We start from the raw sequence: 14,941 nt of genomic DNA on the forward strand, positions 1-14,941 counted from the left end.
AGCAAGACAAAGACAAGGGAAGACACAACTCCAAAGGGGAGGCGGGCGGGTTTGTGAGAACAATCAGCCTGCTGTCCTCGGAGAATACCTTCTACAGGTATGTAGCATTCGCTTTCTCCGAGGACAAGCAGGCTGCTTGTTCTCACTGATGGGGTATCCCTAGCCCCCAGGCTCACTCAAAACAACAAACATGGTCAATTGGGCCTCGCAACGGCGAGGACATAACTGAGATTGACCTAACAATTTTTCCAACTAACTGAGAGTGTAGCCTGGAACAGAATATAACATGGACCTAGGGGGGTGGAGTTGGATCCTAAACCCCAAACAGATTCTGAAGCACTGACTGCCCGAACCGACTGTCGCATCGGGTATCCTGCTGCAGGCAGTAATGAGATGTGAATGCGTGGACAGATGACCACGTCGCAGCTTTGCAAATCTCTTCAATAGTGGCTGACTTCAAGTGGGCTACCGACGCTGCCATGGCTCTAACATTATGAGCCGTGACATGACCCTCAAGAGCCAGCCCAGCCTGGGCGTAAGTGAAGGAAATGCAATCTGCTAGCCAATTGGATATGGTGCGTTTCCCCACAGCCACTCCCCTCCTGTTGGGATCAAAAGAAACAAACAATTGGGCGGACTGTCTGTTGGGCTGTGTCCGCTCCAGATAGAAGGCCAATGCTCTCTTGCAGTCCAATGTGTGCAGCTGACGTTCAGCAGGGCAGGAATGAGGAAGGGGAAAGAATGTTGGCAAGACAATTGACTGGTTCAAATGGAACTCCGACACAACCTTTGGCAAGAACTTAGGGTGAGTGCGGAGGACTACTCTGTTATGATGAAATTTGGTGTAAGGGGCCTGGGCTACCAGGGCCTGAAGCTCACTGACTCTACGAGCTGAAGTAACTGCCACCAAGAAAATGACCTTCCAGGTCAAGTACTTCAGATGGCAGGAGTTCAGTGGCTCAAAAGGAGGTTTCATCAGCTGGGTGAGAACGACATTGAGATCCCATGACACTGTAGGAGGTTTGACAGGGGGCTTTGACAAAAGCAAACCTCTCATGAAGCGAACAACTAAAGGCTGTCCTGAGATCGGCTTACCTTCCACACGGTAATGGTATGCACTGATTGCACTAAGGTGAACCCTTACAGAGTTGGTCTTGAGACCCGACTCAGACAAGTGCAGAAGGTATTCAAGCAGGGTCTGTGTAGGACAAGAGCGAGGATCTAGGGCCTTGCTGTCACACCAGACGGCAAACCTGCTCCATAGAAAGAAGTAACTCCTCTTAGTGGAGTCTTTCCTGGAAGCAGGCAAGATGCGGGAGACACCCTCTGACAGACCCAAAAAGGCAAAGTCTACGCTCTCAACATCCAGGCCGTGAGAGCCAGAGACTGGAGGTTGGGATGCAGAAGCGCCCCTTCGTCCTGTGTGATGAGGGTCGGAAAACACTCCAATCTCCACGGTTCTTCGGAGGACAACTCCAGAAGAAGAGGGAACCAGATCTGACGCGGCCAAAAAGGAGCAATCAGAATCATGGTGCCTCGGTCTTGCTTGAGTTTCAACAAAGTCTTCCCCACCAGAGGTACGGGAGGATAAGCATACAGCAGACCCTCCCCCCAGTCCAGGAGGAAGGCATCCGATGCCAGTCTGCCGTGGGCCTGAAGCCTGGAACAGAACCGAGGGACCTTGTGGTTGGCTCGAGATGCAAAGAGATCTACCAAGGGGGTGCCCCACACCTGGAAGATCTGTCGCACTACTCGGGAATTGAGCGACCACTCGTGAGGTTGCATAATCCTGCTCAACCTGTCGGCCAGACTGTTGTTTACACCTGCCAGATATGTGGCTTGGAGCACCATGCCGTGACAGCGAGCCCAGAGCCACATGCTGACGGCTTCCTGACACAGGGGGCGAGATCCGGTGCCCCCCTGCTTGTTGATGTAATACATGGCAACCTGGTTGTCTGTCTGAATTTGGATAATTTGGTGGGACAGCCGATCTCTGAAAGCCTTCAGAGCGTTCCAGACCACTCGCAACTCCAGAAGATTGATCTGCAGATCGCGTTCCTGGAGGGACCAGCTTCCCTGGGTGTGAAGCTCATCGACATGAGCTCCCCACCCCAGGAGAGACGCATCCATAGTCAGCACTTTTTGTGGCTGAGGAATTTGGAAAGGACGTCCCAGAGTCAAATTGGACCAAATCGTCCACCAATACAGGGATTTGAGAAAACTCGTGGACAGGTGGATCACGTCTTCTAGATCCCCAGCAGCCTGAAACCACTGGGAAGCTAGGATCCATTGAGCAGATCTCATGTGAAGGCGGGCCATGGGAGTCACATGAACTGTGGAGGCCATGTGGCCCAGCAATCTCAACATCTGCCGAGCTGTGATCTGCTGGGACGCTCGCGAGACGAGGGACAACAATTTGTTGGCTCTCGCCTCTGGGAGATAGGCACAAGCCGTCCGAGAATCCAGCAGAGCTCCTATGAATTCGAGTCTCTGTACTGGTAGAAGATGGGACTTTGGATAATTTATCACAAACCCCAGTAGCTCCAGGAGGTGAATAGTCATCTGCATGGACTGTAGAGCTCCTGCCTTGGATGTGTTCTTCACCAGCCAATCGTCGAGATATGGGAACACATGTACCCCCAGCCTGCGAAGTGCCACTGCTACTACAGCCAAGCACTTCGTGAACACTCTGGGCGCAGAGGCGAGCCCAAAGGGTAGCACACAGTACTGGAAGTGACGTGTGCCCAGCTGAAATCGCAGATACTGTCTGTGAGCTGGCAGTATCGGGATGTGCGTGTAGGTGTCCTTCAAGTCCAGAGAGCATAGCCAATCGTTTTCCTGAATCATCGGGAGAAGGGTGCCCAGGGAAAGCATCCTGAACTTTTCCTTGACCAGATATTTGTTCAAGGCCCTTAGGTCTAGGATGGGACGCATCCCCCCCTGTTTTCTTTTCCACAAGGAAGTACCTGGACTAGAATCCCAGCCCTTCTTGCCCGGATGGCACGGGCTCGACCGCATTGGCGCTGAGAAGGGCGGAGAGTTCCTCTGCAAGTACCTGCTTGTGTTGGAAGCTGTAAGACTGAGCTCCCGGTGGACAATTTGGAGGTTTTGAGGCCAAATTGAGGGTGTATCCGTGCCGGACTATTTGAAGAACCCACTGATCGGAGGTTATGAGAGGCCACCTTTGGTGAAAAACTTTCAACCTCCCTCCGACTGGCAGATCGCCCGGCACGGACACTTGGATGTCGGCTGTGCTCTGCTGGAGCCAGTCAAAAGCTCGTCCCTTGCTTTTGCTGGGGAGCCGAGGGGCCTTGCTGAGTCGCACGCTGCTGATGAGAGCGAGCGCGCTGGGGCTTAGCCTGGGCCACAGGCTGTCGAGAAGGAGGATTGTACCTACGCTTGCCAGAAGAGTAGGGAACAGTCTTCCTTCCCCCATAAAAACGTCTACCTGTGGAGGTAGAAGCTGAAGACTGCCGGCGGGAGAACTTGTCGAAAGCGGTATCCCGCTGGTGGAGCTGCTCTACCACCTGTTTGACCTTTTCTCCAAAAATATTATCCGCACGGCAAGGCGAGTCCGCAATCCGCTGCTGGATTCAATTCTCCAGGTCGGAGGCACGCAGCCATGAGAGTCTGCGCATCACCACACCTTGAGCAGCGGCCCTGGACGCAACATCAAAGGTGTCATACACCCCTCTGGCCAGGAATTTTCTGCACGCCTTCAGCTGCCTGACCACCTCCTGAAATGGCTTGGCTTGCTCAGGAGGGAGCTTGTCCACCAAGCCCGCCAACTGCCGCACATTGTTCCGCATGTGTATGCTTGTGTAGAGCTGGTAAGACTGAATTTTGGCCACGAGCATAGAGGAATGGTAGGCCTTCCTCCCAAAGGAGTCTAAGGTTCTAGAGTCTTTGCCCGGGGGCGCCGAAGCATGCTCCCTAGAACTCTTAGCCTTCTTTAGGGCCAAATCCACAACTCCAGAGTCATGAGGCAACTGAGTGCGCATCAGCTCTGGGTCCCCATGGATCCGGTACTGGGACTCGATCTTCTTGGGAATGTGGGGATTAGTTAAAGGCTTGGTCCAGTTCGCCAGCAATGTCTTTTTTAGGACATGATGTATGGGTACTGTGGACGCTTCCTTAGGTGGAGAAGGATAGTCCAGGAGCTCAAACATTTCAGCCCTGGGCTCGTCCTCCACAACCACCGGGAAGGGGATGGCCGTAGACATCTCCCGGACAAAAGGCCGCAAAAGACAGACTCTCGGGAGGAGAAAGCTGCCTTTCAGGGGAGGGAGTGGGATCCGAAGGAAGGCCATCAGACTCCTCGTCAGAGAAATATCTGATGTTCTCCTCCTCCTCCCACGAGGCCTCACCATCGGTATCAGACACAAGTTCACGAACCTGTGTCTGAAGCCGTGCCCGGCTCGACTCCGTGGAACCACGGCCACGGTGGGAGCGTCGAGAGGTAGACTCCCTCGCCCGCACCGGCGAAGCTCCCTCCGCCGACGTCATCGGGGAGCCTTCCTGGGAGGCAGCCGCAGTCGGTACCGCAAGCGGCACCGATGTCGGAGACCTCACCCCGGGCAAGGGGCCAGCCGGCGCCTCACTCGACGGTACCGGTGGTGCAAGCACCCCCGGTACCGGAGGGGAAGGGCGCAACAGCTCTCCCAGAATCTCTGGGAGAACGGCCCGGAGACTCTCGTGCAGGGCTGCTGTGGAGAAAGACATGGAAGCCGATGCAGGAGTCGAAGTCAGAGTCTGTTCCGGGCGTGGAGGCTGTTCCGGGCTGTCCAAGGTGGAGCGCATCGACACCTCCTGAACAGAGGGTGAGCAGTCCTCCTGGTGCCGATGCCTACTGGGTGCCGACTCCCTCGGCGACCCAGAGCTCTCGGTACCGACGCGGGAAGGAGACCGGTGTTGATGCTTCTTTGACTTTTTCAAACGAAGCATGTCACCGGAACTTCCCGGTACCGAAGAGGAGGACGTAGAATCCAACCGTCGCTTCCTCGGGGCCGAGGCCGAAGAAGGTCGGTCTCGGGGGAGGCTGTACCGCAGGAGCCTTCAGGGTAGGGGGAGACCCACCCGAAGGTTCACCGCCACCAGCAGGGGAATGGACAGCCCTCACCTGCACTCCAGTCGAAGCACCACCCTCCGACGACATCAGCAGAAGCGGAGGTCCCGGTACCACGGACGCCGACGCAGCCTTCCGATGCCTTGGCCCCGACGATGCAGAGGGTCGATGCCTCGATGCAATCGATACCGTCGCGGCCGAGGGCGGAGGTGTTGACGCTGTCGACGTCGACGCACTCGATCCTCCCGATGCCGACGAAGAGCCCGAGAACAAAACGTTCCACTGGGCCAATCTCGCTACCTGAGTCCTTTTCTGTAAAAGGGCGCAAAGACTGCAGGCCTGCGGGCGGTGCCCAGCCCCCAGACACTGAAGACACAACGCGTGCCTATCAGTGAGCAAGATTACCCGGGCGCACTGGGTGCACTTCTTGAAGCCGCTGGGAGACTTCGATGACATGGGCGGAAAAATCACGCCAGCGAAATCAAAACCCGTAATTGCGGTAAGGCACCAAAAAGATGGGGAGAAAAAAACTCGACCCGAGGCCTCAAAAGGGCCTACCCCGAAAACGAAAGAAAACTTAACAGGGCCAAAAACTAGAAGTAGGGGGAAGGGAAAAAGACCAAAAGGCCCTTCACCGGAATCCCCTTTTTTTTTTTTAGCGAAAAGTCAAAAAGACGCGCGAGGGTCAACTTAAGGGGCGCGAACGGCGCAAAACACGACTGTACCGAGCGCGGACAAAAAAAAGACTGACGAACACGAGCCGGTTCGGGCGGGAGGACTAGCAAAGGCCTTTGCTAGGGAAGTTCCGATTGGAGGGGCTGCCGTGGACGTCACCCATCAGTGAGAACAAACAGACTGCTTGTCCTCGGAGAAGAATGAGATTCCATGGTATCCTAACATCAATATCTCTTTTGGATACTATGATCTCCTCCTAAAATAATAGGTTGAGAAACTGGGAATACTGCTGGACTCATCACTTTCATCCTGCAAATTCAAGTATCCTTTAAACCGCTTGTGTCACATGCACCAACAATGAACTCTCACTACATATATCAAGAAAATAAATCTGAACGCCTGTGTGATAACATCATGGCTAGACTGATGTAATGGCCTGCACATTAGTCTGACCACAGAAGAAGTTTGCACCAGCTCCAATTATTCAGAAGGCTACAGCACAATTAATAGGGTTTTGCAAGAGATGTGAACAGACCATACCCTTCCTGCAAAAACTATATTGGCCATCAATACCCTACAGGGTCAAATGAAATGGGCCGGAGTCCCTTAAGAATGTTAAACTTTCTGTACACTTTGAGGCCTCTTATGTTCTTCCCAAGGAGAATTTCTAATTATACTTGTGTCACCTGCCAGCAAGCCTTCTCAGCAGTAGCCCCTATGATCTGGAACTCGTTCCTAGAGGGGCTGTTGCTAACTATCAAGTTACTCACACTATATCAGGACTAGCTTACCCACACATCTTGTAACAGAGACCCAGTTTCACAAACCTTATTCAACTGTACATAAGTTTTTTAAAATTATTTTATCCCAATGCTGTTTTTTTTTATTCATCTGTCTATGGGCACCTTTTACTAAGCAGCGGTAAGCCCAACGCAGGCTTACTGCTCGCTAAACAGGAAGTACCACCAGGCTACTGCAGCAGCCCGGCGGTACTTCCCACCCCTAGCGCACCATCATATCCGGCGAAATACATTTAATTTTGTAACGCCAGAGTATACCCGGTGGTATTCAGGCAGAGCTGTGTGCTGCCCGGTTACCGCTGGGTTAGCGCGGGAGCCCTCACCGCCACCACAGTGGGTGGCGGTGAGGACTCCCCTCCCCCCCCCAAAAAATGGACACATGGCAAATGTTTTACTTCCCGCACAGCTATTTCCTGCAGACACACCTCTCTACTGCAGACATGAGAAACTTCCCTTTTACCCGCTGCGGTGAAAGGTGACCTTGGTGCGCATGAAACCCCCCCCCTTTTGCCGCAGCCCTATATGTCCCAACTGCAAATGTCCCCTCTGCTGCCTGTTTAAGGTATTTTTCATTCTATTGTGATGACATCAAAAGTATGTTTCTCTTGGGGATAATTTTTCCAAATGGGTTAGTTTTGCATATTAAAAAACAACATACATAAGGGGTAGCAAACTTTCAAAATATGCCCCAAAAAACATGAAATATGAAGTTTGCTAATAAGATGTCTAACCCAGATTGTGTGTGTCTGTGTGTATGTGGGGGGGGGGGGGGGGGGGGTCTATAAATAAAATCTCAAAATCTAAATAAACGAGGTCTCAAAGTTCAAATAGCAACTGTGCTAGTCTTTCCCAAAGGGATTCCCAGATATTATCATTGGCCTCATCAAATTATCTGCAGAAAAAAAAGAGAGCATCAAAAAAATCTCCAAAAGCAGAGAAAAAAAAAAAAAGTTGCTCACCAACAAGCCAGAGAAAAATAGCCAAAAACCACACCGTCTGTTTTTGTCATCAAAAACCACACAAAAATGTCCATGTCGAATCCCCAAAGTTCCAACAAACACTACTGGTAGTTAGTTCATGACGTATCAAAATAAAGGTTTTCTTGCATTCAGCTTTTTATCTGTCAGGATTCAAATTTAAATCAAATCAATTCTTGTATACCGCTAATATCCCCTTTCCAGGGTTCAGTGCGGTTTGAATCTAGGCGAGACAAAACCAGATAGTGTTAGTGTGAGGTACGAGAAACATTAGATATCACTGATGTAAGGTATGAGAACAAAAATATTATAAGAAAGGATAGTGGGTGGTACTAGAAGTCGTAATGGATTATTATGAAGCAGTCTTTGGGAAGAGAAAAGTTTTTAGCCTCTTCCTGAAGCTAAGGTAGCTGTTTTCTGTTCTGATGGCAATAGGAAGAGAGTTCCATATTTTAACTCCAAGTACGGGAATAGAGAGCTATACATCTTCTGATATTGAGTTGCTAGTATCAGTTGATCTTTCAGTCTGTTAGACTGGACTAGACGTAGCAAAGCGGTCTTAGCAGTTCAGAGGTGAAACCCTGTAGGATTTGAAAAACTAAACAAGCAGCATTGAACCCGAGTCTTTTTGCTATGGGAAGCCAGTGCAGTTTGTTGAGATGAGTTGAAACGCTGGTGTATCTATTTAATCTGTATATTAGTCTGTATTCTGTATGATTTGCAGCTAGAATATGGTAGATTTAAAACAAATAGGAGAAAGTTTTTCTTTACTCAGCGTGTAGTTGGACTCTGGAACTCGTTGCCGGAGAATGTAGTGACAGCAGCTGGCCTTACGGAGTTTAAGGGGGGTTTGGACAGAGTCCTGAAGGAAAAGTCCATTGAACATTATTAATTTTTCTTTTTTTTTTTTTTTTTTTGGGGGGGGGGGGGGGGGTTGTCGGGTTCTTGAAGACTGGATTTGCCGCTGTCGGAGACAGGATGCTGGGCTTGATGGACCCTTGGTCTTTTCCCAGTATGGCGGTGCTTATGTGCAGTTTTTTCTGATATTGATACTTAACCCATTAGTGCCCAAAGTTCCAATATTTGTTCCCAAATATGGGAACATTGGACACTAATGGGTTAATGCCAAGAAATAGACCGTTACAGTAATCCAAGTGAGGTAAGACTAACATTTGGCCTAGTAGTGCGAAGGCTCTTTGATTGAAGAATGCTCTGACTAGACGTAGCTGTCTCATTTTGAATAGTGTTTTTTTCTATAGCTGGTTAATATGGGATGAGAAGGTGAGGATGGGGATGTCCTAATGTCCTAGGTTCTATAAATGTTCTACTGTGCTGCAAATTAAAATGTTTCATTTGTAGCCCACAGTCTTGTATCATTTCTGTCCTACGGTGCTGTTTTAATACGTATGTTAATGAGATAAATCATCAAAACAGCAAGGTGATACTAACTTGCCTATTTCTCAGTTTATCTCACTGTACTAATTGAGTATTATGTTTAAACTGTGCTCATTTTAATATAATTATATTGTTAATACAATGAAAACTGTCTAAGTCAAACTATACCTATTGTACATTGCCTTGGGTGACTCTTCATAAAGGTGGTAGGTAAATCTTACGAAAAAAAAGTAATCCTTTTGTTTAACCATTCAAATGCAAGCATCAGATCAATTTTATTCTTTGTATTTCTAATAATTTTGCATTTTATGAGAGCCATGTTGGGCCAGACCAATGGTGTCATATCTATCCTTCTCCGACCCAACATACAACTGAAAAATCCCTTTCCTGCTGCTCATTCCCAGAAGCAATGCAGATCCCAAGTTTGCCCAATGAGAACTAATGGCCTTGCCCTCCACAACCTCGCCCAAACTTTCTATAAACCTAGTTATACTATAAATCTTGACCACTTACTCTGGCAACAAAATTCCACAGTTGTTCAGGAACCATGCTGGAAACCATGGAAGGCTACATATTACTCTAAATCACACTCACATAGGAGCTTCTATATGTCAGTTCATAAAAGACTCTTTGCAATACTGTACTTACCAGGGCAGAAACACACAGCCCACCTGCAGATTCTCCAAATATGGTCACAGAATTTGGATCGCCGCCAAAATCCTCAATGTTTTCCTGAATCCAATGCAAAGCTTCAATTTGGTCCAGAAGCCCCCAGTTGCCACGTGCATGTTCATCCCCTGTGCTAGAAGAAGAAAGAGGAAGGAAATGCTCTTTTGGCAAAATAAGTTTTACTGAGCACATTTACAAAGAACATTTATAATATATCCATCACATCTATATATTGTAAAACTAACCAAACAAGAACTAGCTAAATCCCAAACCATATAATATAGTCTGTTTTTCAACCTCTCCCTCCAATTCCCCTGAAATGTGCCATTTTTTTATTCCTTTAAACCCCCATCTCCTCCTTCACCCCCTACGACATGCACTCCTTCAAGGCAGCCATTTTGAAAGCAAAGCCGGCAGAGGCACAACAACTGGGGGTTGCTCCTAACCTCACAACTAGACTACCAGTGCTTCTAAGGTAGGCCCCAGGGGGCCTATGGTTGGGTGGGTGGGAAGTCCGGGAACGATGAAGTATATGCAGAATCTCTAAATTATCAGACGTTTTGGTTATCCAACAACCTGCCACTCCCAATTACTCTGACATACTGACATTATGAGCATTGTATCTATGTTATATCAATGTTTTAATATTGCCTAGTAAGGGGTTTCATTTGTATTGTGCTGACATTGTAAATATCATAATCTGTGTTATACAAATGTTCCTCTAGATGCCTATTATGATGTATCATTTGTACCCTGCTGACATTTACAAATCAAGACAGGTACAAATCAAGGTAAGGTATACACAAAAAAGTGGCACATTTCTTGGGCAGACTGGATGGACCGTGCAGGTCTTTTTCTGCCGTCATCTACTATGTTACTATGTTATAGGATTGGTCTGCTTTGCTGTTTTAATATGTATATTTCTCTGATACTGAAACCTAGTAATAGAAATAACACGATACAATTTGCCATTTCAAAGCTTACCTCAGTGATTTTATTTATGCTTATTTTTGTTATGCTGTTAACAAAATTTTAAGTTTTAATGCCAAGCTATTCCTGCTATACACTGCTTCAGGAGAATCTTTTCTAGTTAATAAATCCCAAGAGATAAATAAAATAAAGCATATACATAGATTATAAAAAAAAAGTTTATGCTTGTACTGGATCCATACCGGCACAGGCATTTATAGTATGTCAGTTGTACAGCTGTTGTAAAAGTGTCCCCGTCTGCCACTTATACTACTATTTTATAAGTAGGGGCCTCTTGGTCTTTATAACACAAACTTCAATAGATACTTGAAATGGTGCGTTAACTAGGCACCCCTTATACAATTACCTTCTCAATGTGCACTAATCAGTAACACTTCCTTAAGCATTAAGTACATAAGTACCTCTCGCCTTGACTACTGCAACTTACTCCTCACCGGACTCCCACTTAGCCATCTATCCCCCCTTCAATCTGTTCAGAACTCTGCTGCACGTCTTATATTCCGCCAGAACCGATATATCACCCCTCTTCTCAGGTCACTTCACTGGCTTCCAATCCGATACCGCATTCAGTTCAAGCTTCTCCTTCTTACCTACAAATGTATTCAATCTGCTGCCCCTCACTACCTCTCTACCCTCATCTCCCCTTATGTTCCCACCCGAAACTTCCGTTCACAGGACAAATCCCTCCTCTCAGTACCCTTCTCCACCACTGCCAACTCCAGGCTCCGCCCATTCTGCCTCGCTTCACCCTATGCCTGGAACAACCTTCCTGAGCCCTTACGTCAAAGCCCCCTCCCTGCCCATCTTCAAGTCTCTGCTTAAAGCCCACCTCTTCAATGCTGCCTTCGGCACCTAACTCTTAACTTCAGGATATCCAGACTGCCCCAATTTGACTGCCCCTATCGAATTGACTACTCACTTGTCCTTTAGATTGTAAGCTCTTTGAGCAGGGCCTGTCCTTTTATGTTAAATTGTACAGCGCTGCGTAACCCTAGTAGCGCTTTAGAAATGTTAAGTAGTAGTAGTAGTAGTAGTAAGTACATAAGTAAAGCCACACTGGGAAAAGACCAAGGGTCCATCGAGCCCAGCATTCTGTCCAAGACAGCGGCCAATCCAGGCCAAGGGCAAGGGCAAGCTTCCCAAACGTACAATTGATTAAATGCTGCAATTTTCTTCTCAATGCCTGGCGAATTAAAGAACTGTATGTACAAATATAAGCAAAGCAGCTCATTAATATTAAATGACAACATAGATCACGATAAACTTCCATGATCCATATTAAGCCTCACAAAGTTAACTACACATCAAGAGGTGTTCACTTTCCCTGAGAGCATTTGCAAGCTGTAACTCCCAGGTCTACATTGATACAGGCATCAAGCTCTGAATACTGATCCAACTCCCCTCCCCCTCAAAAGCAAACACACCCATAGGAGCCAACTTTTCAAAATTATTGGGGGTGCTAAGCCTAATAGAAATGACCCCTCCTTGGAATCATACAAGGAATTTTCTCAATATTGAGGGTGCTCAAGCACCCAGAGTCGGCTCCTATGAACACACCCCCATTTCCCTGGTTAACAACCAGTCATCTTTGATTCCTCTCTTTCTTTCTCTGCACATATCCAACAGACTGCTAAAACATGTCATTTCTCTCTCTATAACATCACTAAAATTTGTCCCTTCCTTTCTGAGCACACTACCAAAACCCTTAGCCACACTCTTTTCACTTCTCACTTAAGACTATTGCAACTTGCTTCTCACAGATCTCCCACTAAGCCATCTTTCTCCCCTTCAATCTGTTCAAAATTCTGCTGCACGACTTATATTCTGCCAGTGTCGCTATGCTCATATTAGCCCTCTCAAGCCATTTCATTGGCTCCCTATCCGTTTTCTGCATACAGTTCAAACTCCTCGTTATTGACTTACAAGTGCATTCACTCTGCAGCTCCTCAGTACCTGTCCACTCTTATCTCTACCTACACTCCTCCCTGGGAACTCCGTTCATTGGGTAGTTCTCTCTTATCTGTACCCTTCTCCTCCACTGCCAACTCCAGACTCCGTTCCTTTTATCTTGTTGCACCATACGCCTGGAATAGACTTCCTGAGTCAGTACATCAAGCTCCATCTCTGGCTGTCTTCAAATCTAGGCTAAAACCCCACCTTTTATGAGGCTGCTTTTAACTCCTAATCCCTATTCAGTTGTTCAATACTCATGTCTGTTTTATCCCTTATCCCTTATTTGTGCTGATTAGATTGTGAGCTCTGTTGAGCAGGGACTGTCTCTTCATGTTTATGTGTATAGCGCTGCATACGTCTAGTAGTGTATTGAAATGATAGGTAGTAGTAGTAACAACTAAACAGTACCTCCAAATCAGATTTCCACCCTCCATACATGCTTTTATTTTATTTATCTCTTGGGATTTATTAACTACCTTTATGAAAAGATGTATGTATCCCTTAAAATTAAACCTGTCCTCCCACCCGCCACCCTCTCTCCCTAGTACCATTTTCAGGGGTCCCTTGTTCTTGTTCTGCCGGTGCCATATTTCAAAATGTCTCAACAACAAAATAAAAGGGAAAAAAATGCATAAATGCGGTCTGCAAAGAAAAATCTAAATGTATAGTAACATAGTAGATGACGGCAGAAAAAGACCTGCATGGTCCATCCAGTCTGCCCAACAAGATAAACTCATATGTGCTACTTTTTGTGTATACCCTATTTTGTACCTGTCCTCTTCAGGGCACAGACCGTACAAGTCTGCCCAACACTATCCCCGCCTCCCAACCACCAGCCCCGCCTCCCACCACTGGTTCTGGCACAGACCGTATAAGTTTGCCCAGCACTATCCCCGCCTCTACTACTACTAAACATTTCTAGAGCGCTACTAGGGTTACGCAGCGCTGTACAATTTAACAAAGAGAGACAGTCCCTGCTCAAAGAGCTTACAATCTAATAGACAAGTGAACGGTCGGTCCGATAGGAGCAGTCAAATTGGGGCAGTCTGGATTCACTGAACGGTAAGGGTTAGGTGCCGAACGCAGCATTGAAGAGGTGGACTTTAAGCAAAGACTTGAAGATGGGCAGGGAGAGGGCTTGGCGTAAGGGCTCAGGAAGGTTGTTCCAAGCATAGGGTGAGGCGAGGCAGAATGAGCGGAGCCTGGAGTTGGCGGTGGTGGAAAAGGGTACTGAGAGGAGGGATTTATCCTGTGAACGGAGGTTACAGGCGGGAACGTAAGGGGAGATGAGGGTAGAAAGATAGTGAGGGGCAGCAGACTGAGTGCATTTGTAGGTAAGAAGGAGAAGCTTGAATTGAATGCGGTATCTGATCGGAAGCCAGTGAAGTGACCCGAGGAGAGGGGTGATACGAGTATATCGGTTCTGGCGGAATATGAGACGTGCAGCAGAGTTCTGAACAGATTGAAGGGGGGATAGATGGCTAAGTGGGAGGACAGTGAGGAGTAAGTTGCAGAAGTCCAGGTGAGAGGTAATGAGAGCGTGAACGAGAGTTCGGGTGGTGTGTTCAGAGAGGAAAGGGCGAATTTTGCTGATGTTAAAGAGGAAGAAGCGACAGGTCTTGGCTATCTGCTGGATATGTGCAGAGAAGGAGAGAGAGGAGTCAAAGATGACTCCGAGGTTGCGGGCAGATGAGACGGGGAGGATGAGGGTGTTATCAACTGAGATAGAAAGTGGAGGAAGAGGAGAAGTACCATTTTCAGGGGTCCCTTGTTCTTGTTTTGCCGGTGCCATATTTCAAAATGTCTCAACAACAAAATAAAAGGGAAAAAATGCATAAATGCGGTCTGCAAAGAAAAATCTAAATGTATAGTAACATAGTAGATGACGGCAGAAAAAGACCTGCATGGTCCATCCAGTCTGCCCAACAAGATAAACTCATATGTGCTACTTTTTGTGTATACCCTACTTTGATTTGTACCTGTCCTCTTCAGGGCACAGACCGTATAAGTCTGCCCAGCACTATCCCCGCCTCCCAACCACCAGCCCCGCCTCCCACCACCGTTTCTGGCACAGACCATATAAGTCTGCCTAGCACTATCCCCGCCTCCCAACCACCAGTCCCGCCTCCCACCACCGGTTCTGGCACAGACCGTATAAGTCTGCCCAGCACTATCCCCGCCTCCCCGCCACCAGTCCCACCTCCGGCTCTGTAGCTATCTCACAACTGAAAAACAACAATTCCAAAATTCAAACAAAATAAGTAGCAAAAGAAAACAGAATAGTAATAGGTAGGATCCTAGGAGCTCTTACAGTGCACAGCTGTTTTCAAGTCCGAGACCTTTCAGAATTCAAATCATCATACCTTTGCCTCCTAAACAAAAATCTTTATTATAAATGATGATCCTATTGAATTAAT

At 47.6% G+C, this 14,941-nt stretch overlaps 1 protein-coding gene across 1 annotated transcript in view; it reads right to left on the bottom strand.

The window, feature by feature from the left end:
- LOC115470862 (fatty acyl-CoA hydrolase precursor, medium chain-like) overlaps positions 1-14,941 on the bottom strand; it is a 73,690-nt gene that overhangs the window by 47,695 nt on the left and 11,054 nt on the right. The window contains exon 6 of the mRNA XM_030204450.1: positions 9,561-9,714. Within this exon, the coding sequence (XP_030060310.1) occupies positions 9,561-9,714 (154 nt within the window). The remainder of the gene's footprint in view (positions 1-9,560; positions 9,715-14,941) is intronic.

Source organism: Microcaecilia unicolor, chromosome 5, assembly GCF_901765095.1.
Source record: "Microcaecilia unicolor chromosome 5, aMicUni1.1, whole genome shotgun sequence".
In the NCBI taxonomy this organism is placed as follows: domain Eukaryota; kingdom Metazoa; phylum Chordata; class Amphibia; order Gymnophiona; family Siphonopidae; genus Microcaecilia; species Microcaecilia unicolor.